At 56.5% G+C, this 27,630-nt stretch overlaps 1 protein-coding gene across 2 annotated transcripts; it reads left to right on the forward strand.

Moving 5' to 3' along the window:
* The first annotated feature begins 5,608 nt into the window (after window positions 1-5,608).
* Window positions 5,609-27,412, forward strand: MIER2 (MIER family member 2). Of its 2 annotated transcripts, XM_082649920.1 has the most exons (14): window positions 5,609-5,636; window positions 12,957-13,047; window positions 13,735-13,877; window positions 17,193-17,318; window positions 17,750-17,873; window positions 18,384-18,475; window positions 18,744-18,813; window positions 22,226-22,377; window positions 22,492-22,573; window positions 22,674-22,768; window positions 24,402-24,526; window positions 24,610-24,743; window positions 25,545-25,983; window positions 26,429-27,412. In XM_082649920.1, exons 1-14 carry the CDS (start codon window positions 5,628-5,630, stop codon window positions 26,448-26,450), a joined length of 1,704 nt encoding a protein of 567 aa, XP_082506046.1. In that variant the 5' UTR covers window positions 5,609-5,627; the 3' UTR covers window positions 26,451-27,412. The 2 variants fall into 2 exon arrangements, with proteins under 2 accessions (XP_082506046.1, XP_082506045.1); XM_082649919.1 differs by having other exon boundaries at window positions 22,226-22,573.
* The last annotated feature ends 218 nt before the right edge of the window (window positions 27,413-27,630 follow it).

Below are 27,630 nucleotides of genomic sequence, written 5' to 3' on the forward strand. Positions count from 1 at the left end.
GAAATCTTAGAGGTTCCGTCTTTAGACGCTGGGTGACTGCAGTGCTGGCCAACACTGCATGTCCACCAGTGGGGGATGGTCAACCTTAGGGACCTGGCAAGACAAAACAAAACAACACAAAACTTTAAACCAGCCGAATGTCCAAAACGACGTGCTCGTTCTCTTGTCAAAGACCTCCTCGCATTTTCACGTTCCTCTTCAAGCTGAGAAAAAACAAACTTCGTACCGCATCTCCTGAAGAAATAAAATGTAACTTTACCTACACTGAAATCATTATCTCACGATTTAATGGGTCGATAAAGAAGCGTGTATACTGCCTGTCACCCATTGGTCCGCTTTGTTGAGACGGAACAGACGGGAAAATCGATCCTTTTCCGGGTTTTACCAGCACGGACGCAGGTAAACTAGCCACCGCTGCAATCAACATACACAAGTTTCATCTCCGCCCAAAACCCTGGGGCTGCTCTGTATTCAGGCTGTTCTCCCACCTGGGCCCTGGCAGCCGCCCACTTGCTCGGTGTCCCTACAGGCTGGAGTTTCTAGGGCGCAGGTAAACGGGGCAGGTGTGCGGGCGGAGGAGACTGCGTGTGACCTTCTCACTCTCGGATTTGATGCTGGTTCACAGCTCAGGGTCGGGATTTGCCCTGTGAGCCACTCCGGGATCACGCTGAGTTTGGCCCGTTTACATCTCCTGATAGGACCAGTATCGGGGCTTAGTTCTTCTATTTATGTTACACTTTCAACTGGTGTTACTTCTTTTGTTTGTTTCTTAAATCTTTCAAGATACAACTCATGCTTTGTGTCAGAGGCTAGGTCCCCAGGAAACAGACTGCGAGACAGAGGCTGAGATAGGAAAATGAGTGGGGAGGGTCCTTGTGGTCACCCCCGGCCAGGCGGTGAAGGATGCAAAGTCTGCGTACATCTCATGGGGAGCTCTGGAGCTTCACCCCTGTCCCCTGTTGACCACAGGTGCTGGGCCTGGACGCGGCAGCCTCCGCGACGGATAGGTGACATCTCTCTTCAGCCACCGATGTTCCCAGCAGCTGGGAAACTGCTTGTGTGTGTGTTTGGGGGGGCGCATGGTGCCCACAGTACCCACTAGCCACCCCTGAACTGCTCAGCTCAGGGTGACGTGCCTGGACACGGTCCCTCCAGGATTTCTTTTTCTAGGGGGAAAACTTGGAATAGAAAGATTAGTGGGTGAACCACAGCCCCACCGCTGCCCCGAGCTGCACGCCCCCACCACCCCTCACCTCCCCCAGCTCTCCCTCCGCTAGGCTGAGATGCTTAGCTGCTGGGGTGGCCCAGACCTCACCCCACGCGCCGTCGAAATGGCAGAGAAGTGCCAGGAGCAAGGGACGCAGGGACACTCTGCCCGGCCGCCCTCCTGGGTGGCATGTCCTCCGCACCTTCACCTTGGCTGTTCCTGCTGCCAGGAACGCCCCCTGCAGCCTCCCCTCTTCCTCTCTGACCTCTCCGCTGAACACACTGCTTTTTACTTTCTTAGTTTCATTTCTTGTACTCTTTATTTGCAAATCATTCAGGTGTACAGAATAATTGCAAGAATGAGTACAGTAAAAAAAAAAAACCCAAACTGCATACCTTTCCCCAGATTCAGCTATTAACAGTTTGCCCCCCGTGCTTGCTCGTTTGCTGTCTCTCTCCGTCCGTGTTTTATAGACAGAAAATATACTTTTCTGAAGTACTTGAGAGTGAGCTGCATGCAGAGTGGCACTTTACCCCTGGCATCGTCCACTGGGGCGGCTCTAACAAAAAGGCCACGGACTGGGGTCTTATAAATAACAGAAATCTATTTCTCACAGTCCTGGGGACTGGAGTCCGAGATCGAGGTGCCAGCAGATTTGGGGTCTGGTGACGTTTGCTTCCTGGTTCTCGCTGTGTCCTCACAGGGCAGAAGGGGCGACGGAGGTCTCTGGGGTCTCTTCAACCAGGGCACTAATCCTATTCATGGGGGCTCCGCCCTCATGATCTAATCACCTCCTAAGGGCCCCACCTCCTAATACCATCACATTGGGGATTATGTTTCCACATACGAATTTTTAGGGTACACAGATATTTAGTCTATAGTAGCCCCTAAATACTTCAGTGTGAATTTTCCAAGAAGAACATTCTTTTACATAACCAGAGAACAGCTACTGATTCCCATAAACTTAATATTGATGCAATGCATTTATTCCATCTATGTCTGAATTTCAGTTTTGTCAATGGACCTAATAATTTCCCTCTGCCCAGGGACTTCCCTGCTGGTCCAGTGGGTAAGACTCCATGCTCCCAATGCAGGGGGGCCGGGTTTGATCCCTGGTCGGGGAACTAAGATCCTGCATGCATGCTGCAACTAAGAGTCCGCATGCTACGACCAAGACCCGGTGCAGGCTAAATAAATAAATAAAATAAATATTAAAAAAAAATTCCCTCCGCCCTACTGGAGCCAGTCTAGCATCAGGCATTGTGTTTAGTTGTCACGTCTGGCAGATTTCCACAGATCAGCTTTTTATGGCACTAATATTTCTGAAGAATACTGTCCTTTTCTCCCCCTGTTAATAGAATGTTCCTTATTTCGGGTTTGTGTGAAGCTCCTCAGGTATAGACACAGGTTATGCATTCCTGGGCATAAGTGATCCTTTCTCTGGGCACCTATCTGCCCCTCATTGTGGTGTTCATTTTTCCCACCTGGCTGAAATGTTGCCTCATTTATCCACTCTAATAATAGTCTGTGGGAAGAGACTTTCACTTTTTTATTTTTTAAATTTATTTTATTGAAGTATAGTTGATTTACAGTGTTGTGTTTAATTTCTGCTGTACTGCAAAGTGAGTTAGTTATACATACATATACACTCTTTTCATATTCTGTTTCATTATGGTTTATCACAGGATATTGAATATAGTTTCCTGTGCTATACAGTAGGACCTTGTTGTTTTCCGTTCTATATATAATAGTTTGCATCTGCTAATCCCAGACTCCCAAACCGTCCCTCCCCTCCCTCCTCCCCCTTGGCAACCACAAGTCTGTTCTCTATGTCTGTGAATCTGTTTCTGTTTCGTAGAACATTTCGTATTCATTTTTTCGTATTGCATCATATTTTAGATTCCACATATAAGTGATATCATACGGTATTTGTCTTCCTCTGTCTGGCTTACTTCACTTAGTGTGAAAATCTCTAGGTCTATCCTTGTTGCTGCAAATGGCATTATTTCATTCCTTTTTATGGCCGAGTAATATTCCATTATATATACACCACATCTTCTTTATCCATTCATCTGTCAATGGACATTTAGGTTGTTTCCATGTCTTAGCTATTGTGAATAGTGCTGCTACGAACATTTGGGTGCATGTATCTTTTTGAATTATAGTTTTGTTCAGATACACACCTAGGAGTGGGATTGCTGGATCATATGGCAACCCTATTTTTAGTTTTTTGAGGAACCTCCATACTGTTTTCCATAGTGGCTGTACCAATTTGCATTCCCACTGACAGTGTAAGAGGGTTCCCTTTTCTCCACACCCTCTCCAGCATTTGTAATTTGTACACGTTTTGATGATGGCCATTCTTACCGGTGTGAGGTGATACCTCATTGTAGTTTTGATTTGCATTTCTCTAATAATTAGTGATCGAGCATCTTTTCATGTGCCTGTTCACCGTCTGTATGTCTTCTTTGGAGAAATGTCTATTTAGATCTTCTGCCCCTTTTTTGATTGGGTTGTCTGGTTTTTTTTTGTTGACTTGTATGAGCTATTTGTATATTTTGGATATTAAGCCCTCGTCGGCTGCATCATTTGCAAATATTTTCTCCCAGTCTGTAGGTTGCCTTTTCGTCTTGTTTATGGTTTCCTTTGCTGTATAAAAGCTTGTAAGTTTGCTTAGGTCTCATTTATTTTTGCTTTTATTTCTGTTGCCTTGGGAGACTGACCTAAGAAAACATCGGTATGATTTATGTCAGAGAATGTATTGCCTCTGTTCTCTTTTAGGAGTTTTATGGTTTCATGTCTTATATTTAAGTCTTTGAGCCATGTTGAGTTTATTTTTGTGTATGGTGTGAGGGAGTGTTCTAACTTCATTGATTTACATGAGGCTGCCCAACTTTCCCAACACCACTTGCTGAAGAGACTTTTTTCCACTGTATATTCTTGCCTCTTTTGTCGAAGATTAATTGACAGTAGGTGTATGGGTGTATCTCTAGGCTCTGTATTCCATTCCATTGATTCATGTCTGTTTTTGTGCCACTACCATGCTGTTTTGATGAGTGCAGCTTTGTCGTATGGGGAAGAGACTTACAGAGAGGGATGAACGCATCCCTCTCTTCATCCGAATCGCCCTGCTCCCCCGCATTTTGCGGCTATTTGATGATTCTTGTCAAAGCTCCCTCCAAAGAGTCTCCTCTGGTTGCCCCAGGATGACTCAAGCCCTTTCCCTCGGTTTCTGCCACGTGTGATGATGACACAGAGCCCTACTGTCACTGCATCTGTTGGTGCATCTCCCTGCCTCACTGGAACTCTGGCTGTCCAGCGCCCAGTCGAGGGCGGCAGGGCGCACTGATTGACTGACTGATTGAGCAAGGACCCTCTGTCACAAGGGCCTGAACTCTCAGTCTGGGTGATGTATGCCAAGGTGAGTGGGGGCCCACGACTCATGTAACGTGTGACTTGTGCAGAGAGCAGGGCAGGCCTTCTAACAGGTGTTCTCTCTCCTGGCTGGTAGGTTCTCGGAGCGCTGGCATAATGCTTTTACATCAAGCATCGAACACGGTGCGTCTCACCTCCTCAGCGCCCCGATGACACTGATATCAACAACAGCTTGGAAAGGACTGGGGCTCCTGAATTCCCCCTCCCCCATTGCACTCTTCTCGGTTTGTGCAAGCCAGAAACCTGGGGGCCTGCTCTCTGCTTCTGCTCCAGCCACACCCTAGTCCCTGCTCAGGCCTCCTCACTGGCCCCCATGTCCCCTCTGTCTACACCTTCTGCCTGGATGCCCCCAGCTCGTCTCTGTCTAAGACGCGAGACGTGGGGGAATCCTTGTCAGGACCACTTTGTTCACTCTCCCCCTCAGTGCCCAGCGCAGGCCCATCACATTTCATCCATTAGTTACAACCCATGACAACCACAGTTCCAGAGCCAGCGGCCGGGCAGGCCTTCACCTCCCCTGCCCACCCGGGACACTCGGGTTCCAAGCCTCCAATGAGATCCGTCATCACTGGTGCAAACGTGCGGAAGGTTCTAGAACCTCGCTGCCCAGGCTTCAGTCCGGGCTCCGCCGCTCGCTCGTGCCCGGGTGGCCCGTCACTCCTGGGCTCCGTGTCTTTACCTGTAACACGGGGGCACTACAGATTGGAAGGAGGAACAGGGACCAGTGCTTAAGGCGTGCTTATCAGGAATTGGCATTTCCACCACGGCACCCCCACCTCCCAGACGAGGCCAAGGTCCGCGAGACCCCGCAACCCGCGCCCGCCCGCGCGTCCCCGTCCGCGCACCTACTACGCGCCCGCCCGCCCGCGCCCCGCCCCCGGCTCCGCCCCGGCGCCCCCGCCCGCCCAGGGGCTGCAGCCAATGAGCGCGCGGCCCCGCATCCGGGGATCCCGGCGCGGCCACCGCCTCCCGCGCACACACGGCCATGGCGGAGGTGAGTGAGCGGGCCGGGGGAGCCGGCCCCCGCCCAGGCTTGCGCCCCCGCCGCCCGGCCCGGCCGCGTGGGGGCTCCGGGCGCCGGGACCCCTGCCCAGGGCTCGGGGCCGGGCCGCGGCGCTGCTTCCGTCGGGGCCCCAGGGGCGCTGGGCTCCGTCGGCGGCCGCCCCCGGCCCCCCCCTCCCGGCTGCCACATCGCGGGCGGCAGAGCGCATGTGTGGCGCGGGGGGCGGGGGCGTGGGGTGGGGAGGGGGCTGCGGGGGCGGGGAAGGGGTGAGCGCCCAAGGTTTCCCGCTCCCCCGCCCGCCGCCCCCGGCATCCGCCCCGCGTCTGCCAACTTAGCGGAGCACGCGCTCTCTCCGGACCCCGACTCACCAGACCCTCGGCCGCTGGACCCCCGCCCGCTGGCCACCCCCCACCCCCCGCCAGCAGGGCTTGCCCTACAGAGTCGCGCTTCCTCCGGACCCCAGCCCGCTGACCCCCCCACCCCCACCCCAGCGGCGCTGACCCCAAGGAGTCGCGCTCCCGCCGGACTCCGGGCGGGACTGGAGCTCTGACCTGGGGCCCTAACGGCGCGGATCCGGCCCGCGGGGGGCGTAGGGCTGCCTTTACCGGCGGCTTAAAGTTACTTCTCCGAGCCTCCTCTCTCTGTCCGGAAAGCGGGCCCAAGACCCCTTACCCCAAGTCCTTGGGGCCAGATGGATGTTGGAGTTCAGTGTTTCGGATTTGAGGGTTTGGGGTGTGATGTTTGAGCAAACTCACCTGGTATCGTTGGGATCAAGACACTGAATAGCTTCGTGGCGGGTCAAACCAGGGATGAAAAACTTTCACTTTGAGGGCTTTTTTGAATGTCGGATAAAACAGTGCGAACCTGCTCTCACTTTATAGGGCCCTAGTGAGGATGAAATGAATAATGCACCTATTAGGGACTCAGCAAACGTGACTCTTAGCGCAGACGTTCGGTTTGGGGATGCCAGGAAGGTCCCTGGACTCAGCAAGTGATCCTCACCCAATGGGTGGGGCCGCCCGGGCCCAGAGAGGAGCAGGCACCCACGCGGTGAGGTGCAGCCGGGTCCTGGGATGCTTGGCCTGGTTATGGGGCCACACTGGGTGTTTGTATCTTGGCACACTGTGGGTGGATGTTGTGGAGGGCAGGACTGGTCATACTCTCCCACCAGTGACCTTCTCAGAGGCAGCGACAGGCCCTGTGTTTGCGCCAAAAAGGGTGTGGGCATCTCAGTCCAAGGCCAGACCTCCCCAGCTAGTTCCTGCCTTACGCTGGGTGGCTGGACCAAAAGGGCCCTTCCAGAGTAGTTCTCCTACCTTTCCTACCTTAGAGGGTGTTTGGGGAAACAGGCCTCCTGGGTGGTGGCTGGACTTGTGGGACGGAGGCGGAAGCCGGGTCTCCCGATGTCCCTGCAGGGGCACGGCGTTCTGTGTGTGCGTCTGCCCCAGGGGCCAGCTGTCTTGGCCTGGCAGGTAGCTGCGTGTTACAGGTGGATGGGGCAGACTCCCAGCCAGCCCGCCCCGAGCGCTGCGGGGTTTGGCTGTTGACTTTGCCCTGCCCAGTGTCACAGCAGCCGGGTGTCCAGGGTGCTCCTGTTGTCCTGTGTCCAGTTTGGGGTGGTGCCTGTTGAGTGAATTGGGGTGGTTTTCCTAAAAGAAAGTCCGAATGCCTGGCTCCATGGGAGGCCCTTAGGGCCTGGCAGTGAAGGACAACAGGTGTGCAAATTCCAGTCGTGGTGGGCATGGCCAGCCTCTGCCCAGGAGACCCGTTGTATTTCTGGAGCCTCTTACTCTGTGTGACCTTGGGTCGGTCACTCTCTCTGAGATGGGGAGGTCTCATGAGATCATGGCTCCGTGCTTGCACAGAGAAGCTGAACCTTGTGCAGTCACTGTCTTGAACTGATAAAAATGGCGGTTCGTAACCGAGCGGTAAGTGCTTGATCGGGATTGGCTGCCTGATTTCTGTTGCCGCCAAAGTAGCCACAGCACCGTGAGAGAAGGTGGGGCGCTTCATGCTGCTTTCCTCGCGGATCCCAGCTTGCTCTCCGACAAACCTGAGTCCACCACCTCTGTCCTGTGCTTAAAAGACACGGCTTTTTGTTGTCCTCAGGGGAAAGCGCATCTCCTCCCCGTGACCCTTGGCCCGGTGGCATGATCTCTGAGGATCTCCCCCTGCGCCCTTCTCCACCCCCTGGGCTCCTTCTGTTTCCCTGTGCTGTCTGCAGCCTTGGGGGGACTCGCTGTGTGGTGCCGTCCCGCTGCCCTGGAGGCCTCGGCCTGGAGACGGCCACACAGGCCCTCCCTGGTTGTGCAGGCCCCCTACCCCATTTTCTCCCCTCAGTACTGTGCACATCTGCTTGTTTGTTATCTGTATCCCCAACGAGACGGCTGACTCGTCAGGACTGGACAGGCAGAACCTGTTTGTCGATTGACTGCTGTGCACCCAGTGCCTCTTGCCTCCCGGCCCAGAGCGGGTGCTCTACAGGCTGTCAGACAGGGATGAAGTGCTGGGTGGCCCAGCGGGACCAGGCACCTTTGCTGGGTGTAGGCGGGGGGTGGGGGGGGTCTGGTTAACGCTGCTGCCTGATGAGTCACCTCGACACTCAGTTCCTCAAAGCAGCCATCGGTTTTTTTTTTGGCGACACACGGGCCTCTCACTGTTGTGGCCTCTCCTGTTGGCGGAGCACAGGCTCCGGACGCACAGGCTCAGCGGCCATGGCTCACGGGCCCATCCGCTCCGCGGCATGTGGGATCTTCCCGGACCGGGGCACGAACCCGTGTCCCCTGCATCGGCAGGCGAACTCTCAACCACTGCGCCACCAGGGAAGCCCCAGCCATCAGTTTTTAATTACCTGTCACGGTTCTGAGGGCTGACTGGTCCCTCATGTGGTTGCGGTTGGTTGGTGGCTGGGCTGAGCCAGCCCCAGTGGAGGGAAGCATCCTCGCCCACGTGTGGCTGTGATGCCGCCTGCTGGCGTGGCCTCTCCTTGTGGCTTGTGCTTCCTCACAGCATGGGCGGCTGTGGGAACTGCACTGCATTTCACAGCTTAGTCTTGGGGGTCACGTGGAAGCCCTCTCACCAGAGTCCCAGGCCCAGCCCTCGCACAGGGTGGGGAGGCATGTCGGTGTCCCATGCCTGGAGGAACGCCTGTGGGTGGCGTGCCTGGGCCTTCCTGCCCTGGGCTTGCTCCCTCTTCCACCCCACTCACCTTTGGGACCAAGTCCGTAGAATGCTGTCTTCCTTCCTTCTTTCCTCCCCCACCCCCACACTTTTTTTTTCCTTCTTTTTCTTTTTAACCCAGAACGTGCTTAGTCAGCTCCTCATCCGTTTCCTTCTCCCACCTTGGCAAAACAGGGGCCTTAGGCTTGGGCGGGACCATCCAGGGTGCTGGAAACGGCGGGTGACTGACTTGACCTCTCTGAGCTGCAAGTCCCTTATTTCTCTTACGAAGAAAATGATTACACAACCTCTTGAGGACCCAGTGAGGAAATCAGTGTGGAAATTCCTACTAAACTTCTTTTTCTAAAATTTGAAAATTTAGTTTATTAACTATTGTATTCTATATATATATTTTTTGTAAACAGCCTTACTGAGGTATAATTCATTTACTATACAATTCATTCATTTTAATGTGTGCGATTCAGTGGTTCTTCGTATATTCATAGAGTTGTGCAGCCATCACCAGTCAATTTTGGAACATTTTCACCAGCCCAAAAGAAACCGTGCACTCATTAGTCATCTCTCCCCCATCCGTCTCCCCAGCCCCTGACAACCAGGAACCGACTCTCTGTGTCTGCGCATCTGCCTGTTCTGGACGTTTCCCGTCAGTGGAATCGCGCCCTATGTGTCCTTCTGTGTCTGGCTTCTCACTGAGCATTGTGTTCTCAAGGTTGTCCACGTGGTAGCGAGTGTCAGGGCTTCTCCTCTTTTCCTGGCTGAGTAATACTCCATCCGATGGCCATTTGGGTTCTTTCCTCCTTTGGCTGTTGTGAGTCATGCTGCTGAGAACACTCGTGAACAGGTCTCAGCGTGGATGAATGTTTTTGTCTCTCTTGGGTGTTTCAGGGAGGAGAGGCTTAACTTTTCCCTCTGCCCCCCCTGGGTCCCTGGCTGGGACTCCATGGTTCAGGCTGACAAGGGCAGCTTTGGGAGAGAGAAATAGGCAGCTTGTTAACCAGGTGGTGTGCGTCATGCGGAAGAACCCGGCGAGGAGTCCCCAAAGGGGTGGTCAGGGCGCAGGAGTGTGTGAACATCAGGGCGGTCAGTGCAGAGGGAAGGCCTTGACCTCTGGGGGCCGTGCCTTATGGGTGGAGGGGAGTGGGGCTGGTCAGTAGACTGTGCTCTGCCTCGGGGCCGGGTCTGCTTTCTCACCTGCCTTCACTGATGGTCACCCTGTGCCAGGGTGGTGTGTTGGGGGGCATCCGGTGACACCCAGGTGTATTCCCTGTGCTGTCCCATTGCACGTCCCCTCCCTCAAGTGCCTGCATTCCCTCCACACTTGATAGCATGTGTCCTCCTGGTCACAGAAGTGGTGTCTGACATGTGCTTATTTGCTGTCCCTAATGCTGAGCTTTGCTTCCACCTGCCGATTGGCCATTTGTGTATCTCTTTGAAGGAATGTCTATTCAGAGACTTTGCCTGTTCGTCCCTTTAGAAAGGGACTGTATGATTTGCAAATATCTTTTACCGGTCTGTGAGTTGTCTTTAAATTTTTAATTTTGATGAAGTCCAGTTTATCTATTTTTCTTTTGTTGATTATGCTTTTTGTGTCTTATCTAAGAAACCATTGCCTGGTAAGAAAGATTTATCACTATGATTTCTTCTAAGAGTTTTATAGTGTTAGCTCTTATATTTGAGGTCTTTGATCCAGTTTGAGTGAGTTTTTGTGTGCGGTGTAGGATAGGAGTTGAATGTTATTATTTTGCGTTTGGATATCCAATTGCCCTAGCACTGTTTGTTGAAAAGACTGTTCATTCTGCATTGAATTTTTCTGTCACCCCTTTAAAAATTCGCTTGGCTGTAAATATATGGGTTTGTGTTTGAATTCTCAGTTCTATTAATTTGATCTAAATATCTAGCCTTATGTCAGCACCACACTGTTTTGATTACTGCAGCTTTGGAGTACTTTTGAGACTGGGAAGTGTTCTTCCTTTTCAAGATTGTTCTAGCTGTTTGGGGTCCCCTGAGTTTTCATATGATTTTTGGAGTCTGTCAGTTTCTACATAGAAGCCCAGTGGGATTCTGATAGGCATTTTGTTGAATCTGTAGATGAATTGGGGAGTATTGACATCTTAGCAATAGTCTTTTGAGCTATGAATATAGTATGTCTTTCCATTTATGTAGATCTTTAGTTTCTTTCAATGTGTTTTGCACTTTTCAGAGTATTAGTTTTGAATTTCTTTTGCCACATTTATTCCTAAGTATTTTATTCTTTTTGGTGCTATTGGAAATGGAATTGTTTTCCTTATTTTCTTTTTGGATTGTTCATTGCTAGTATACAGGAGTAAAGTTGATTTTTGTAGATTATCTTGTGTCTTGCAGCCTTGCTGAACTCATTTATTAGTTCTGGTTTCTTTAGTGGATTCTTTAGTATCCTCTGTGTCCCAGGTCATGACTTGCCTTTCCAACTTGGATTCCTTTTATTTTACTTTCCTGTCCCGACTGCTGCCTCCTCCAGGACGACGTTGTGAAGAGACCGTGCTCTGGTTTTGGGGGAGGCGCTAGCCATCTGCCTCAGGGGTGGCAGTAGCTGGGGTTTGGATGGACGCCCTTTTCAGGAAGTTCCCTTGCAGCCTTCATATGTCGAGTGTTTTCATCATGAAAGGGTGTTGGACTCTGCTGTGTGCTGTCTCTGCATCTGCTGAGATGATTTTGGTGTGGGTTTTGTGTTTAGCCTGTCGCTGTGCTGGTTGTGTTGGGTGTCACACCTGTGCTGCATCCCTGCTCTGAGCCTCTCCTCATTGGTGTGCAGTGTTCTCTGTATGCCGTTGAACTCAGTTTGCTTGGGTTTTGTTGAGTTTTGTGTTTCTGTTTGTAAGAGATATTGGTCTAGTTTTCTTGTTCTTAATAAATTTTTGAACATTGTGATAATGGTAGCTTTTTTTAAAGACAATTAGAAAAAAGTTTATTTACTTATTTATTTGGCTGCCCTGGGTCTTTGGTTGCAGCATGCGGGATCTTTAGTTGCGGCATGTGAACTCTTAGTTGCGGCATTTGGGATCTAGTTCCCTGACCAGGGATTGAACCCAGGACCCCTGCGTTGGGAGCGTGGACTCTCAGCTACTGGACCACCAGGGAAGTCCCAGTGGTAGCTGTTATGATGCTTTCATTTGCACTTTTAAAAAATTTGAGGTATAACTTATGTGCTTCAAAATATACCCATCTAAAACGTTTAATTCAGTGATTATTAGTATGTTCACAAAGTTTTGAGCCCTTCACTTTTGTCTGGAACATTCCATCACCCCAGAAAAACACCTGACCCCATCAGCAGTCACCCCAGCCCCTGACAACCAGGAACCCACTGTCTGTCTGCGGATTTGCCTGTTCTGGATGTTTCCCATCAGTGGAATCACACCCTGTGTGTCCTTCTGTGTCTGGCTTCTCTCACTGAGCATCGTGTTCTCAGGGTCCATCCGCGTTGTAGCGAGTGTCAGGGTTTCTCTCCTTTTCATGGCCAAGTAATATTTTATCATAAGGATGGACCACGTCTTGTTTATTCATTCACCTGGTGATGGGCATTTGGGTGTTTACACATTTTGGCTGTGGTAAGTCATGCTTCTGTGAACACCTGTGTACACCTTTTATGGACACATGTTTTTGGTTCTTTGGGGTGTGTACCTAGGAGTAGAATTAATTGCTGGGTCATTTGGTAACTGTTTACTTTTGGAGGAATTCCCAGATTTCTCCATAGTGGCTGTTTGCCTTTTTAAGACAAAGTTTCGGAGGCTGGTCCCTTGTGTAGTGGCTGTGGTGTCAGCACCTGGCTGCGGGGTGTGGCACCAGGGCTGTGTGTGGGCCTGGGTCACCTGGGCCCCGTGTCCTGGGCTGTGATCAGCACTGCTGGTGGCCGGCCGTCCCAGGCTCCTCACGGTGCCCGTGGGTGCCGTTCCCGCCGCCGGCCCTAGGCCCTCCCTGCCTGTCTCCGCAGGGACGCTTGGACTCCAGCGCAGCTACACACCTGGCCCGCCTTGACCCCCGCCCCAGCCCGCGGAGGCCTTCTGTTACCTGGTGCCCCATGCCCCCGGGGCTGGCTCTGACCCTCCACCGCCCTGTCTGGCCGCGGGGCCCTAATCCTGCTCGTCTCCTCTGCAGGCCTCCTCGCTAGAGAGGCGGAGCCCTGGCCTGGCCTCTTGCCTCTCTCACAGCCTGTGCCCTGGGGAGCCCGGCTTGCAGACCACAGCAGGTACCTTCCTCCCTGGGGCCCGGGCCTTGGCAGGTGCGAGAGACGGCACACTGGCCCCTGGAGCCTCGGGATGGGGCGTGCGGGCGGGGTGGCCAGGGCTGTCTCCTGTTGTCCAGACCGAGTGCCTCCGTTCTCCAGAGCTTCCTGGCCAACCCCGGGCCCAGGCTGTGGGTGGGGGCTGCAGGAGGGGGCGGTGCTGGGCAGGCACTCTCCCTCCCCGGGGCCCTGCGCCTCCCCTGAGCTGGCCGCCTGCCCCTCCCGTCTGCTCCCTGTGGCTCTGCCCCCCTCTGCTGCACTCGGGACCCACATGCAGGTCCAGCCTGGGCCCTCACTGCTCCCTGGCTGCGGTTGAGTGAGACCTAGCTATTTCCTTTTTTGTTTTGTTTCTTCTAAAAATCAACTCATTGAAGACCAGTCATGGAGAGAGAGCAGTGAACACATCCTGGTTCTTTGGGGAAAACCCCAGATCTGGTCACGTCCCCCAGCTGCTGGGCCGAGGCCAGAGGAGGGCTGAGCATCGGTTGGGCTGCTGCGTGCCGACCCCGGCCCACGTGGACACACGCGCGTGCATACACCCCTGTGGTGGCAGCTGGGCCCCCGAGGCTTCCTCCGCCCTGTGGTCATCTGCAGAAGCTCAGTGGTTGGGATGGTGGCAAGGAGCTCACGCGGGCCTATGTCTCTCCACAGTGGTGTCCATGGGGTCCGCAGACCATCAGTTCCACCTGGCGGAGATCCTGTCTCGGAACTACGGTGTCCAGGAGGAGCATGAAGGGGCTGCGCGGGGCCCAGAGAAGCCGGAGGAGGAGCTAGAGAAGGACTTCGTCTCCCAGGTACCCGGTGGGCGGGGCGTCCAGGGGGCATCGCCGCTGCTCCGTCCGCCTGGTCTCTGAGCTCCTCGGACTCCACGACGACCTGTGCCGCCGACCCTCTGTCTGCACAGGCCAGACCATGCTGGGCACTGAGGTCAAGGGATGGACCAGGCCAGTCCCGCCTTCATGGGGCGCTGGGCTCCAGACGAGCGGGTGGCTGGACATTGAACTCACTGTTCTCAAACTTTTTGCCTGCAGAACTCGCTTTTGTGCTCTTAAAAATTATTGAGGGTCTCAAGGAGCTTTGTTTATTTTGGTGATACGACAGACCCATTGTTAGTAGAAAGAACACATTTTTAGGAAAATGAAAAATAACTATTTTCAAGACAAAAAAATTAGGGAGAAGAGTGGACTAGTTTGACATTTTTGTAAATCTCTGTGAACGCTGTCTTTTAAGGCAGACGTTAGTCTGCTGTGATTTGTTCTTTTGGTTAAAGTGTAAATCTAGCCTCATATAGATCTGTTCTGGTTATTTTTTTTTTAAATAAATATATTTATTTATTTATTTATTTATTTTTGGCTGTGTTGGGTCTTCGCTTCTGTGCGAGGGCTTTCTCTAGTTGCGGCCAGCGGGGGCCGCTCACTGTCGTGGCCTCTCTTGTTGCCGAGCACAGGCTCAGCAGTTGTGGCTCATGGGCCCAGTTGCTCCGTGGCATGTGGGAATCTTCCCAGACCAGGGCTCGAACCCGTGTCCCCTGCATTGGCAGGCGAACTCTCAACCACTGCGCCACCAGGGAAGCCCTGAGGGCGGAGTATTTAACAAGCTTTTCAGATAACTGGATATTCTTTGATGCTGCTCCAAGATGCAGCAAATGGTAGTTTTGTGAAGTGAATTCTATAAGCAGATCCAGGAAAGTTTCTGTCCTTGGTGTTAAGATCCATTGGTCTTGACCCGTGTGTGATCTTGTCACCTTCTGCGTGGATGAGATGTTTGGTGAATATTGGTTCTGTGACGTATGAATCTTCCACATGTCCACAGAGTTCGCTGTATGAAATCTAGAAAGCACACTTTGTTAATACCACAGACTGTGCTGCTTAAACAATAGACATTTATTTTTGTGCAGTTTTGGAGGCCAGAAGTCCCAGACCAGGGCCTGGCAAGGCTGTGTCTGGTGGGGGCCTGCTTCGCGGCTGCAGACGCTGCTTCTCGCCGTGTTCTCTCCGGGAGAGCTAGCTCTCTGGTGTCTCTTCTTATGAGGACACTGATCCTGTTGCATCAGGGCTCCATCCTTGTGGCCTCATTTAACTTCATTTATTTCCGTAAAGGCCCCATCTCCAAACACAGTCACATTGGAGCTTCATCATATCAATTTGGGGCAGGGGGACACACAAACATGCAGTCCATTAAATGTCAACACTGATCTCACCAGATGTCTTTTAAGTCCTGGGACTTGAGTGGTTTTTTGTTTGTTTTTTTGCGGTACGTGGGCCTCTCACTGCTGTGGCCTCTCCCGTTGCGGAGCACAGGCTCCGGACGTGCAGGCTCAGCGGCCATGGCTCACGGGCCCAGCCGCTCCGCGGCATGTGGGATCTTCCCAGTCCGGGGCACGAACCCGTGTCCCCTGCATCGGCAGACGGACTCTCAACCAGTGCGCCACCAGGGAAGCCCTGAGTGTTTTTTTAAGGAGTAATCATAGGGCATTTATTTAGCTTGGTGCTGTGTATCACTTGGTGCCCATTTGGTCTTATAACCAAAACATGTCTTCTGTTCAAAAAAGAAAAATCAGTTTTAAGGAGTTCAGCTTGAATTCAGAACTTCTCAAAAGTAACCAAAAAGAAAAAAAAATCAGCTATTCATTAGCTAAATTACCTCAGCTATGCTTTCTTCAGGGGAGTTCCCTGGAGGTCCAGTGGTTAGGACTCTGCGCTTTCACTGATGTGACCCGAGTTCAATCCCTGATCAGGTAATTGAGATCCCCCAAGGCATGCGGCACGGCCAAAAAAAAAAAAAAATTCTTCAGGTATAATTTTTGTGAACTGATTAAAAGAAAGAACTTAATATCCAAAGCAAAATGAGAAACACCTGCCTTTTATATTCCCTCACCAGCGGGCATTGTGGTTTATGAAGTTCACGCTGTCACATCCAAGTTTTCCACAATTGGAATTTTGTGCTTGAAAGCTTTTACGCTGAGTTTTACTCCGTCAAGAAGCGCAGTCGGTGGTCTCCCTCGTCTGGCCAGTGCCTGGCAGGAGGCGGGAGTTGTCCGCCAGCCCTGAGTTCCAGGGTGCCGTCTCCATTACTCCCTTTTCCTCCCACAGAAGATCAAAACGACACCCGCTCAGGGTGAGCTTTCATAAAATCCATAGCGTCACACAGGCATTGCAGGGTATTCTTTAGTGAGACGGGCATCTCTTGAAGCCCTTAGTGAGCACGTTGATGCTCGCGCACTTTGGTGCCCCTGCCCTGACCTCAAAGGCTGCCCCAGCCGCCCCCGTGCTGCTCCTCAGGTTGCTTCCCGGGGAGCCACCATGTCAGCTCCCACCCCACCCACAGGTGCACAGTTAGAAACTGGGAGAGGCACAGGGCGTGTGCAGGAGGCTGGAAGCCGACTGAGACCCTCAGCAGTCAGGACGCAGCATGGCCAGCGGCACTGGCCTCGAGCAGGCGAGGTTTGCAGAAACAGGATTGGAAAGCAGTACCGGAGTGGAAGGTAGTGGTAGTTTTTGCCTCTTCCTTCCCGGTAATTAAGGGTCTTATTTCTGTCTCTTGTCATATCGCGGTGGCTCCAAGTGTCAGCTGTGTTAGGCAGCCGTGGGGCCCTCGAGCGTCCTCTTGTTTGTTGTTGGTGCGGCGAGGGTCAGCCGCCTCTCTGTTACATTGATGAGGCGTCCATCTCTTTACTTAGCATACTGAGGGTTTTAAAAAATCAGGAGTGATGTTGGTTTGACCAGATGCCTTTTTTACGTTCATTAAAGGACCATGTTTTTCCCCTTCTTGTTTATTGGTGTCCCGTGTGGTGACAGTTGATTTCCAGACACTGGGAGTCCTCGCAGTGCTTGAGTGGAGCTTGCACAGGCCTGGGCGGGGAGGTGGAGGTGGACGGGAGCCTGCCCAGCTCTGCCCTTCGCGGCCAGGGGCGTTGGGCAGACAGCGGACGCCTCTGGGCTCAGGTGTCTCATCGGTTCCCTCCTGGGGCTGTGAGGGGCCCTTAGATGAGGGGCTGGGCCTGCGGTTTGGCTGGGGTGAGTCTCTGTGACTGGTCGTGGGGCTGACGGGCTCAGGGGTGGGGGAGCAGAGCCCCAGAGCAGCCCTGCCGACAGAGCCCTGCCCCCCAGAGCAGCGACATGCCCCTTGACGAGCTGCTGGCCCTCTACGGCTACGAGCCCTCGGACCCCATTTCGGAGCGCCAGAGTGAGGGCAGCGATGCCACAACCAACCTCCCGGACATGACCCTGGACAAGGTGAGGGGGCGGTTCTGGGGGTGGGCAGGAAGGCCCTAGACAGGCAGAAGCGCGGCTTATAGCCTGGCAGTGTGGGTATAGCTAGTGCTGCCGGCTCTGGCCACACACCCAGGGTCAGGGTGGTCGCAGGGACGGCTCTGGGAGGGAGAGACGCTCCGGATCCCGAGCAGGTCGTGGCCTGGCCAGAAGGGAGGGGCTCTGACTGTCCTCAGCCTCGGGCGGAGGCCGTGTCCCTCCCCGACTCGGTGCCCCTGGCTGGCCCGCCCTTGTGCAAGTGCTTCGTCCGCGGAGCAGGGAGAGCAGCCCCGTGGGAGCCCTGCATGCCTAGAGGGAGGCTCGTCCGCCTTGGCACCACCACTGCTGTTCGGGTTAGGGTTATTTGAGATTGTTAAAACAAACTGCAAAAACGTTCTCTACTTTCTTGTTAAAAGGAACAAATAGCGAAGGATTTGCTTTCAGGGGAAGAAGAGGAAGAAACACAGTCCTCAGCCGATGACCTCACCCCATCTGTGACCTCCCATGAGGCCTCTGACCTTTTCCCTAATCAGAGTGGATGTAGGTGTCCCACCCGCTCCTACCCCTGGGCCGCTGGGGACACAGACATCGGGACCCCTGGGGGTGCCCTTCTCCTGTTCGAGCCCCTGTAGGGGCCCCTCTCCCCTGCCCTGCCCTGCCCTGCCAGTGAGCTGAGGCTGGTGACCTTGGTTTATGTGAGGAGGGAACGTGTTGGTTCCTGTGCCTGAAAGTCCCTTAGATCCAGGGCAGCGTCCTCGGGCCATGCGTCCCTCACTCCCTGTGCGTCTCTGTGGCCTGAGCAGGGGCAGCGTGACGTGCTGGGGGTCTAGGCCCCTGGTTTACGACTGCAGCAGAGGGCGGCCTCCTGAGTCCCCGCTTCTGTGCCCGTCACAGCCCGTCACCTGGCCAGGGCCTGGACCCAGCTGCTTCTCAGGAGGGGCACACGTGGGGGTCAGGTGGATGGAGAATGGGGTGGAGGCCCCGGGGTCTGCTGGCTGGGGGGCCGCGCGGGGCCGAGGAGGTGCCTCACCTGCTGCTGTTTCCCCAAAGCCCGCTTCCTGCCTGATGCAGACAAGGAGCCTGGCTCCTCCAGCTCGTCGGACACCGAGGAGGACCCGCTTCCCGCCAACAAGTGTAAGAAGGTGCGTGGCCCTGACCCTGCGGCGCCCTCAGCGCGGCCTCTGCTGGGCTGGGGCTCGACTGCGAGTGAGTGCCGTAGCCCCGAGGCCCCCCCACCCCTGCCCCAGGACTGGCTGCACTGGACACAGTCACACACACAGCTGGCCTCTGCCTCCCACCTCACACCTCGGGCCAGGCGGCCTGGCTCTGGGTGGCAGCCTGCAGCCCCCATCGGCACCGCGCGCCTGGGCCTCCGTCTGCCCTGACTCTCCTGGGCCTTTGCCTTTGCAGGAGATCATGGTTGGGCCTCAGTTCCAAGCCGACCTCAGCAAGCTGCACTCGAACCGTCAGGGTGAGAAGCGTAAGTGGCCTGGGAGGTGGGGGACAGGGAGCAGGAGAAGTGCCAACCCCACTCCTCTAGGAGAGACTCCCGGGTCCAGCCAGAGCCAGTTCCCAGGTCCTCGGAGCGAGCCTGAGGGTCCTGGCCCAGGTCCGGTGGCCACCTCCCCGGGGCAGCTGAACCTGCAGGACACTCTGGGAAGTGGCTGTCCCTCCCCGCTGGCTGGTCCTGGGCCCTGTGGGCCACCCACCCCCAGGGCTGCTGCGCTTGTTCCCCTGGGTGTGTGGGCTCTTCCCACGTCACCCACGCGTCAGTCCCTCGCCTCGTCCAGGACTCGTCCCACATGCCCTCCAGAGATGTGTGTGTTTCTGCGTTCTGCCTGGCCCTGTTCTTCAGGGCGCTCACCATCCTGGACTTGTAGTCTGTCTGTCTCTCGATCCCGCTGGCATGAATGTGCGTTGCGTACGCTACGGTGTTGGGTTCCCTCGTGTGCACGTGCCACGCCACGTTGACTCATCCTCCTGCTGGTCAGTGTTCACGGTGGTTTGCCCTGTGGTTGTCTTCGTGGACACACACACTTTTTCCTGGGGCGTCATCAGTAGGCACCGAGTGGGGCCCCCGCTTGCCAGCAGCGTGGGAGTTCCAGTTGCTCTGTGTCCTCATCAGCGCTTGGTGTGGTCTGCCTTGTTGACAGGTGTGGAGTTGTGCCCGTTGTGGCTTTAATTGCGATTACTGGCCACTTGGTGTCTCTTGGGAGGAGCCTGCTGAGGCCTTTCCCCTTTTCAATTGGGTTGCCTTTCTCTGGTGACTTTCTGTGTGGATGCACATCCTTGGTTGGCTGTGTGCACGGCAGACGTTTTCTCCCAGTCTGTGGTGTCTGATTTCAGTGAAATCCAGCTTGTCTTTATTTTAGCCACAGTGTGTTTGTATGCTGTCTAGTGAGTCTGCAGGTCTTGAAGATATGTTCTTTTATTTCCCCTTTTATGTTGGCATCTATGATCTAATTTAATTTTAATGTATGGTTGGAGGTATGGGTCAGGGTTGACCCCACCACCACCACCCCCAGCCCTGCATATGGAAAAGTCCATTCTTTCCCCCACTGAATTGCAGTGGTGCCTTTATCAGGACTCGTGTCCGTAATGTATATCTGCCTTTTGGGGCTTCTCTTCTGTTGTTCTCTTGTCTAACCCTGGGTCCTTACCACTCTCTTAATTATTGCAGCTTTGAAGTTAGTCTGAGATGGTGCAAACCCTCCAACTTTGTAACTTTTATTTGTATGTCCACATAAGTTTTCAAATTAGCTTGTCATTTGTCTCAAAAATGCCTGCTAGGATTTTGATTATGGTTGCATTGGCTGTTTATTAATTTGGGGGAGATTGATACATTAGCGATATTGACACTTCCAGTTCACAGACATAGCTTACTTCTCTGCTTAGGTCTTGTTATTTTCGGCAGTTTTTAGAGTTTTCAGTATAGCAGTCTTGTGAAATGCAGAAATGCAGTTTATTATTTTCAGTAATCTTGTACACAGTGACTTGGCTAAATTCACTTACTAATTTTATTACCTTGTAGATTCTTTCGCACTTTTAGACACATACAATCATATCATTTGTGTATGATAAGTTTACTTCTTTCTTTGTGATCTTTTTATGTTTTATTTTTCTTGCATTACTGCACTGACTCCTTTTTGTATGTGTGTGTGTGTGTGTGTGTGTGTGTGTGTGTTTAATAAATTTATTTATTTATTTATTTTTGGCTGTGTTGGGTCTTCATTGCTGTGTGCGGGCTCTCTCTAGTCACGGTGAGCGGGGGCTACTCTTCGTTGCGGTGCGCGGGCTTCTCATTGTGGTGGCTTCTCTTGTTGTGGAGCATGGGCTCTAGGTGCGTGGGCTTCAGTAGTTGTGGCATGTGGGCTCAGTAGTTGTGGCTCGTGGGCTCTAGAGTGCAGGCTCAGTAGTTGTGGCGCACAGGTTTAGTTGCTCCGCGGCATGTGGGATCTTCCCGGACCAGGGCTCGAACCAGTGTCCCCTGCATTGGCAGGTGCTTAACCACTGCACCACTGCTTGGCCATTATCTCTTCAAAATTGGTCCTGTGCTTTGTCCTCTTCCTCCATGACTCAGTTATACATGTCTTAGGTTGCTTGACCATCTTACACATGTCCCACACTATGTTCTCTTTAAGCTTCAGTTTGATTTTTTTGAATGGAATTCTTTCCAGTTTCACTAATCACGTCTTCTGCTGCTGTTGAAGCTGCCCAGTGGGTTCATAATTCACACACTGCATTTTCCAGCCCTGGAATGTCCATGTGATTCTTTTGAATTGATTTCAGTTCCAGCTTTCCATTGATTTTGTCCTTTTCCCTAAAGCGTTAATCATAGTTATACTGAAGTCCTGTCTGCTAACTCTGATGTCCAGCTGTTTGTGGAGTTACGTGTTGTCACGTGGTTTACCTCTCACCTTCACGCCATAGGTAGACACACGGCGATGGTGGCAGGTGTCGCTTTTTCTCTAGAGAGGGGCTGGGACTCGGGCTTGACTTTGCAGATGGAGAGAGGTGGTCGCAGGTCTACAGGGGTGCCAGCCCCAGAGTCGCTGGTTCCCTCACAAGAGCGAGTCCAGTATGGAGCCGGTTCCACTCTTCAGCCACTGCGCTGGTGTTTGGCTTGTGTGTGTTGTTTAGTTTTTGGCCCCTGTGGTTCTTCCCTGAGTAATCAAGAGATGCTGACACTGGGGTCTCCCCAGGCTTGGCCCTGAACTCTCCCTTCTGCCTCTTGCTGCCACGTCCTTCCCCCCGCTGGAGGCTGTCCCCCCCCGCCCCGCCCCAAAGCAGACTGCAGCTAGAGTCCCTTTCTTATCCTTCCTTAATGCACCTGCCCCCCTCCCCCGCCATGGTAGGACCTCTACTGCCCTCTCCTCCCCTCCCTCCTCTCCCCGGGAGGTCTGCTCTCATGTGGCTCGTGTGATGCTGATGCTGCGGTTATAGGGACTGAGGCAGCCATGGGAGCTCTTGCCTGAGCGAGGCCGCTGGCACCCAGGTCTCCCCACTGTGCTTGATCGAGTCTGGGCTCTTCTCGCTGCTCCCTTGGGCCTCTGCCTTTCGCCTCCCTGAGCTCGTCCTGCAGCCCCTCCTCATGGGCCACGCTCAGAAGTCCCCCTTCCAGCCTGGGCTAGTTGCTGCCCCCTCTGGGACGCTGGCCTTGATAACTGGCTGCTCAGGGCCCACTGACCTCCCACCCCTTCCTGCCTTCCTGCCATCTCGAGCACCCAGGTGCCCGGAGCTGGCCCTGTGAGACGCAGAGGTGGAGGCCCAGGCCCCGATGGGCCCTTGTCCTCCAGAGGGGCTGAGTTGGCCTGCTGGTGATGCTTTTGGGGAGGAGGTCAGAGGAGGTGCAGACTGCGTGCCGGCACGTGAACTTGCCCCCTCCTGCACAGTCTATGAGAATGAAGACCAGCTGCTCTGGGACCCCAGCATCCTTCCTGAGGGGGCGGTGGAGGAGTTCCTGTACCGGGCGGCGAAGCGGCGGTGGCGCGAGGTGGCTGAGTCTCAGCTCCCGGAGGGAGAGGCGGTGAAAGACAGCGAGCAGGTGGGTGGCCCTGGGGGCGGAGGAGCCATGGGGCGGGGGCCAGTGTGGTTGTGTGATTGTGACGAATTCAAGGGAAACCACTTGTCCTGGGCAATGGTGGCTCCCCTCCCCCAGGCACTGTATGAGCTGGTGAAATGCAACTTCAATGCCGAGGAGGCCCTGCGGAGGCTGCGGTTCAACGTGAAGGTGATCCGAGGTGAGCGCAGCCCCAGCCCCGGCCCCCCCCACCCCCCACCCCCGCCACGGACCGCGCTGACCAACCCGCCCCCCTCCCCCCACCGCTCCAACCTTCTCAGACGGGCTGTGCGCCTGGAGCGAGGAGGAGCGCCGCAACTTCGAGCACGGCTTCCGTGTGCATGGCAAGAACTTCCACCTGATCCAGGCCAACAAGGTGAGGCCCTGCCCGCCCGCCCGCCCGCCGCGCCTCCCGGCCCGCTGGGGGCTGCTCTGGGGCTGGAGGGCTTGGCAGCCGGCACAGTTGTTGTCTACCCGCAGCGGGAGTCAGAACGAACCCCAGGCTCGTGGTGGGCTCCCTGGCTCATCTTCCTCTAGTTCCCCCATCCCCCGGAAAGGTTCCAATCTGGGGAAGGGTCTCGTGCCCACTGCCAGTCCCCCAGCGCTGACCCCCGCCTGGATCTCCCACGTCACCCCCTTGCCGTGGGGACTGAGGGTCTCCATATTCACTCCATCCAGGGACACATGCTCTCCCACCATTGCACCAAATAGGCATGACCGAAGTGGCTGCTAATGCCAGGTCCCCATGCCCGTCTCCACATCCATGTCCCCCCCACCTCCGTCCTCCCCAGGCCCGTGTCCCTAACACCAGGCCTGGGTCACTGGTCTCCCCACACCCCGCTTGGGTGCTCCCTGCCTGTGGCTCCCTTGTAATGACTCCCACGCTGACCTCTGTCACTGCCCCGGCCCTCTGCCCCCAGCCCTGGACATCTGCCTGGCCAGGCACCCGTGGCTCGTCCGGGAACCTGGCTGTCCCTCTGCGCCGTTACAGTGGCTCCCACTCCGGCCCCTCGTCCCTGTCTTGTCTTGCTCCCCTGGGGCCGGCAGCCCTGCCACTCCCACTCCCCACAGGTGGAGGAGCAGGGCCTGGCCGGCACCGGGCTCACGCTTGCCGTCTGAGCGTCTTCCCTGGGAGGTTGCCGCGGGTGAGGGGCCCTCGCGGGGCTCTGTAGGACAGGGATGGTGCCCCTCTGACCGAACCCGGCACGGCCAGGCAGCACTTGGTCCTCTGGGACTGGCGCCCGCGCCTCCCGCCTCGCCTGTCCCATGGCAGAGGCCGCTTCTGCCCCAGAACCTGCTGGGCTGCTGCCTTTGTGTCCTGACCTGCTGGCTGCCGCACGCCCCCCACCCAGCTTAGGGCTGGTGACCTCTCCCACTGGAGTCTCAGGTCTGCCGTGAAGCTGGCCTCGGGGAGGCTCGTTGCACGAGGGGGTTTCGGTGAGAAGATCAGGCAGTCCCTGGATGCCCCTGCGCCTGCTTGTCTCAGCCCTCCCCAGGCACGGGCGCTGGGTCCCGCGGGGGTGGGGTTGTCAGCTGCGGGCGCAGCCCTGGCCTTGCTGCGGGTGATCCTCCGAGATGGGAAGATGCCCTGATCGCTCACCCTGGACACGAGCCCGCGGGGCGAGCTTGGCCTTCCAGGATGCAGGCCTGGCATTTTGTGCTGCGTTGTAAATATGCCCTCAAGTTGGCTCACGCACCCGGCGTGCCCTTGTGCAGACGGCTCTCCCTGGAGCGCCAGTGACGCCCACGCTCAGTGAGAAGCGGGCTCGCTCCGCGTGCTCTCTGGGCCGGGGTTGTCTGCCCCCCTCCGCCGGGCCCGTGAGGAACAGAGCACACGTGGGTGCAGCCATCCTCGGGGTGTCTGGGGCGAGGGAGGCGGACGGTGGGCCTGGAGCCGAGGCCGGGCACAGAGCGGGGGCAGCTAGATGGGGTGCTGAGCTAAGGGCACGGGGCGGTGGGGAGCAGGCTGGGAAGGGGCTGGGGGCCAAGCTGACCGGCACCGCCCGCAGGTGCGCACACGGTCCGTGGGCGAGTGCGTGGAGTATTACTACCTGTGGAAGAAGTCTGAGCGCTACGACTACTTCTCCCAGCAGACGCGGCTGGGCCGCCGGAAGTACGGCCCGTCGGGAACCACGTACGTGCCAGGTGCCCGTGGGGTGGTGGGGGAGGCGTCCTGGCCTGAGGCAGCCCCTGCCCTCACCTTTCCTCTCCCTGCAGGGACGCGGACCAGGACCTGGATGGCGGTGACCCCGATGGCCCTGGCCGCCCCCGCTCCTCGCCGCCCCTGCCTCTGCCTGCCACTGCCGACGGCCCGGGCCCTGAGCGGGACCCCCTGGCCCGGATGCGCACCGGTGAGTGGGGGGTGGCCCCTTTTCTCGGGGCGCTTCTCCCCGGCAGCCCAGCCTGGGCTGGTGGACACGGAGGAGTGAGTGGCATCTGGGGGCCAATGTCCCTTCACCCCCACGTGGTCTCACAGGGTGTCACACACGAGTCATCCTCGGGACTTGGCTCTCCACATGGGGGTACCCTGTGCGGCCTGGGGCCCAAGTGGGGCTGCTCTGCAGTCCCAGGTGGGAGCCCAGGGGGTGTTGCGCCCCCTTTGGTGTCTGGGCCCAGGACCGTGCAGGAGCAGGACAGAGCTCAGCTGGCGACTGCAGTTTCTGAAGGGGACCTCAGGAGACAAGGATGCTGCTTTGTGGGTCTGCTGGACGCTGGGGCTTCCCCTGTTCTGGCTCCAGGGTCCAGTTGGGTCTGTGGTGTGCCCGGGGGGTTGTCCGCGTGCCTGGCCCCACGGCCGTGTGCGGGAGCTCCCCGAGTCCACACCCCTCTCACTCTGTGAACTGCTGTGTCCTGTCCTGCCCTACAAGATGGGGGTCACAACCTTCCCAGGCGGGGCCCTTAGCCTCAGTGTGCCCTTCCGGTGTGACAGGGCTTTTCGGCATCCCTGTGTGTCTTACGTGTTTGTGTGAGAGCGTTTTGTGAGGAGGGGTCCTTGGCTTTGCTGGACCCGGCAGGTTGGAGCCCCGCACCAGGCACAGCCTGAGGCGACTGTGGCTTTTGGGTGAGCAGGCCGTACCGGGTTGCCCTTGACCCGGTGGAGCTGGGCGTGGGCGTTGTCAGGGCCTGGCCACAGCCGTGTTCTCCCCCCACAGAGCCCCTGAGCATGGGCAGCAGCACGTCTGGGAGTCTCGGCGCGCCTGGGGAGGCCTCCGACAGCCCCCTGTCCTCGGAGCCAGGGCCCTGTTCGTTCCAGCCACCGGATGTAGACACGCCCCCGGCCGTGCCCCTGCCTCGGCGGCCCCCAGCCCTGGCTGAGCCAGCCTTCTACTCCCCCACCACGGCCGCTTCAGAGCCTGGTGCCAGCCCGAGGCTGGCTGTGGACTTGGCCCTGCCCGGGGCCCTCCCCGAGGAGCTGCCCCTCATCTCCAGCCACGTGGATATGGACGGAGAGCCCGAGGAGGCCGTGGCCCCCGCACAGGTGGCTTTGTCGGTTGCCGAGTTTGGACTCATTGGCATCGGGGACGTGAATCCCTTCCTGGCCGCCCACCCCGCGTGCCCGGCCCCTGCGCTGCACTCGGAGCCCCTGTCACAGTGAGTGCGGCCCCTCCCCGCCCCACCCCCAGCTGCTGTACCCCAGCCTCAGGCCAAGCTGGGGCCAGCGGGAGGGGTTGCCCCGGGGCCGAGGATGGCGTGGCCCGCGGAGCAGGCTAGTGGTTTCTTCAGCTTTATTCTGTCTTTATTTGGCTCATGTGTCTTCCTGGCTGGGTAATACATTCATGGGGCTCAGAATCCAAGAAGGTACAAACGGGGCCAGCGCCAGGTTCCTCCCGGCCCTGCCCAGGCGGCCGCCCAGGACAGTGCTGCCTCGAGAGGGGGAGGCCAGGCGGCTGTGCGGCTGTGCGGGCTGTGGGGGCGGCGTCTGCCGTGAGGCGGGGGCGGGGCCGTGGTCCAGCCCGCGTCCTGCCCACGCCCCCGTGCCGGGCCTCTTGCTCTGGGGTTGCACTGACCTCCTGTCTCTCCCTCTCTCCCCCTGCAGCTGTAACGTGATGACCTGTTGATCCCTGGCCACAGGCGGGCGTTTGTGGCCCAGATTGGACTTGGGGCCGCTGTGAGGCCTGCCTGTCAGTCTTCCTGACCCTCCCCTCCTCGCGGGCCTCCGGTAGCTCCTCTGCTCAGAGCACGTCAAGGACCGGGCTGAGCGGTGGCCCCTCCCCACGCCACACACGCACCAGCACTGCTGCCTGGCTCCAGCCTCTGCGCCCACCACGGGACCCATTGGGTGGCGGGGCGCGGAGGGCTGGCCCATCCAGCCAGCAGAGGCGAGGAAGGCGGCCGGGCCCCGCCAGGGACGTGGGGAGGTGGGGCCGGACGCCGCCCCTACCAGCAGCAGCCTCCGCCGGCACCCTCGGCACTCTGCTCGCCTGTCTCCCTGCGCCTGGCCGGACTTCGGGCTGCCCCCGCCCAGGGCTCAGGGGGCAGCTGCTACTCGGTGCCAAACCCTGTGGGGCACAGAGCCATATACCTCGATGTCGGCCCGCCCCGCCCTGACGTCCACCCGCTCTCTCCACTTCAGGAAAAGCCGCACTTTATGCCCCCACCCCACCCCCACCTCCACCCCGGGGCCCCCGGCAGCCTCGGACGTGGGTCTGAGGACGCAGAACTCACAGCCCCTTGGTACCGAGGCCTGTCGCCTGCCGCACTGAGGGGCCCAGCTCCAGCCCGTTTCCCTGACCCCCTAGGTCGTGTTTCTGTTGAGGCTTCCTAGCAAGGTGGCTTGGGGGCCTGGGCCTTCTCCTCTCCAGCCTCCTCGTTTTATTTATGTTTCTGTTTACAAATCGGAGTGGGGTCCTCCAGGGGCAGGGCAGCGCTCCCGGCCCCGGTGTCACCAAGGGGGGCTTTGGCTCGAGCCCGTCCACAGGGCTGGACTCGACCTTCCCTCGGCCCACCAAGGACCACACTGTGAAGTGACAACTGCCTTGATCCCCTTGCTGTTTTATTTATTAAACTTGATTTGAAGCCCCGTGGGTGCCTCGTGGTGGGTCAGGTGGGTGGGACGCAAGGAGGTGCTGGGCCCCATCCAGGGACCTGGGGGCACGGGGGTCGTGGGGGAGCATGCTCTGTGTCTCAGTGACAGTGCGAGGGAGGTGGCCGTGCAAGTGGAGGTGACTTCCAAGCTGGACCCTGACGGGGACAGGCCTGCCTGTGAGCGCGTGTGAGGGCGAGGCTGGGGCCTCACAC

Source organism: Grampus griseus (genome assembly GCF_964374135.1).
Source record: "Grampus griseus genome assembly, chromosome: 3".
Taxonomy (NCBI): Eukaryota; Metazoa; Chordata; class Mammalia; order Artiodactyla; family Delphinidae; genus Grampus; species Grampus griseus.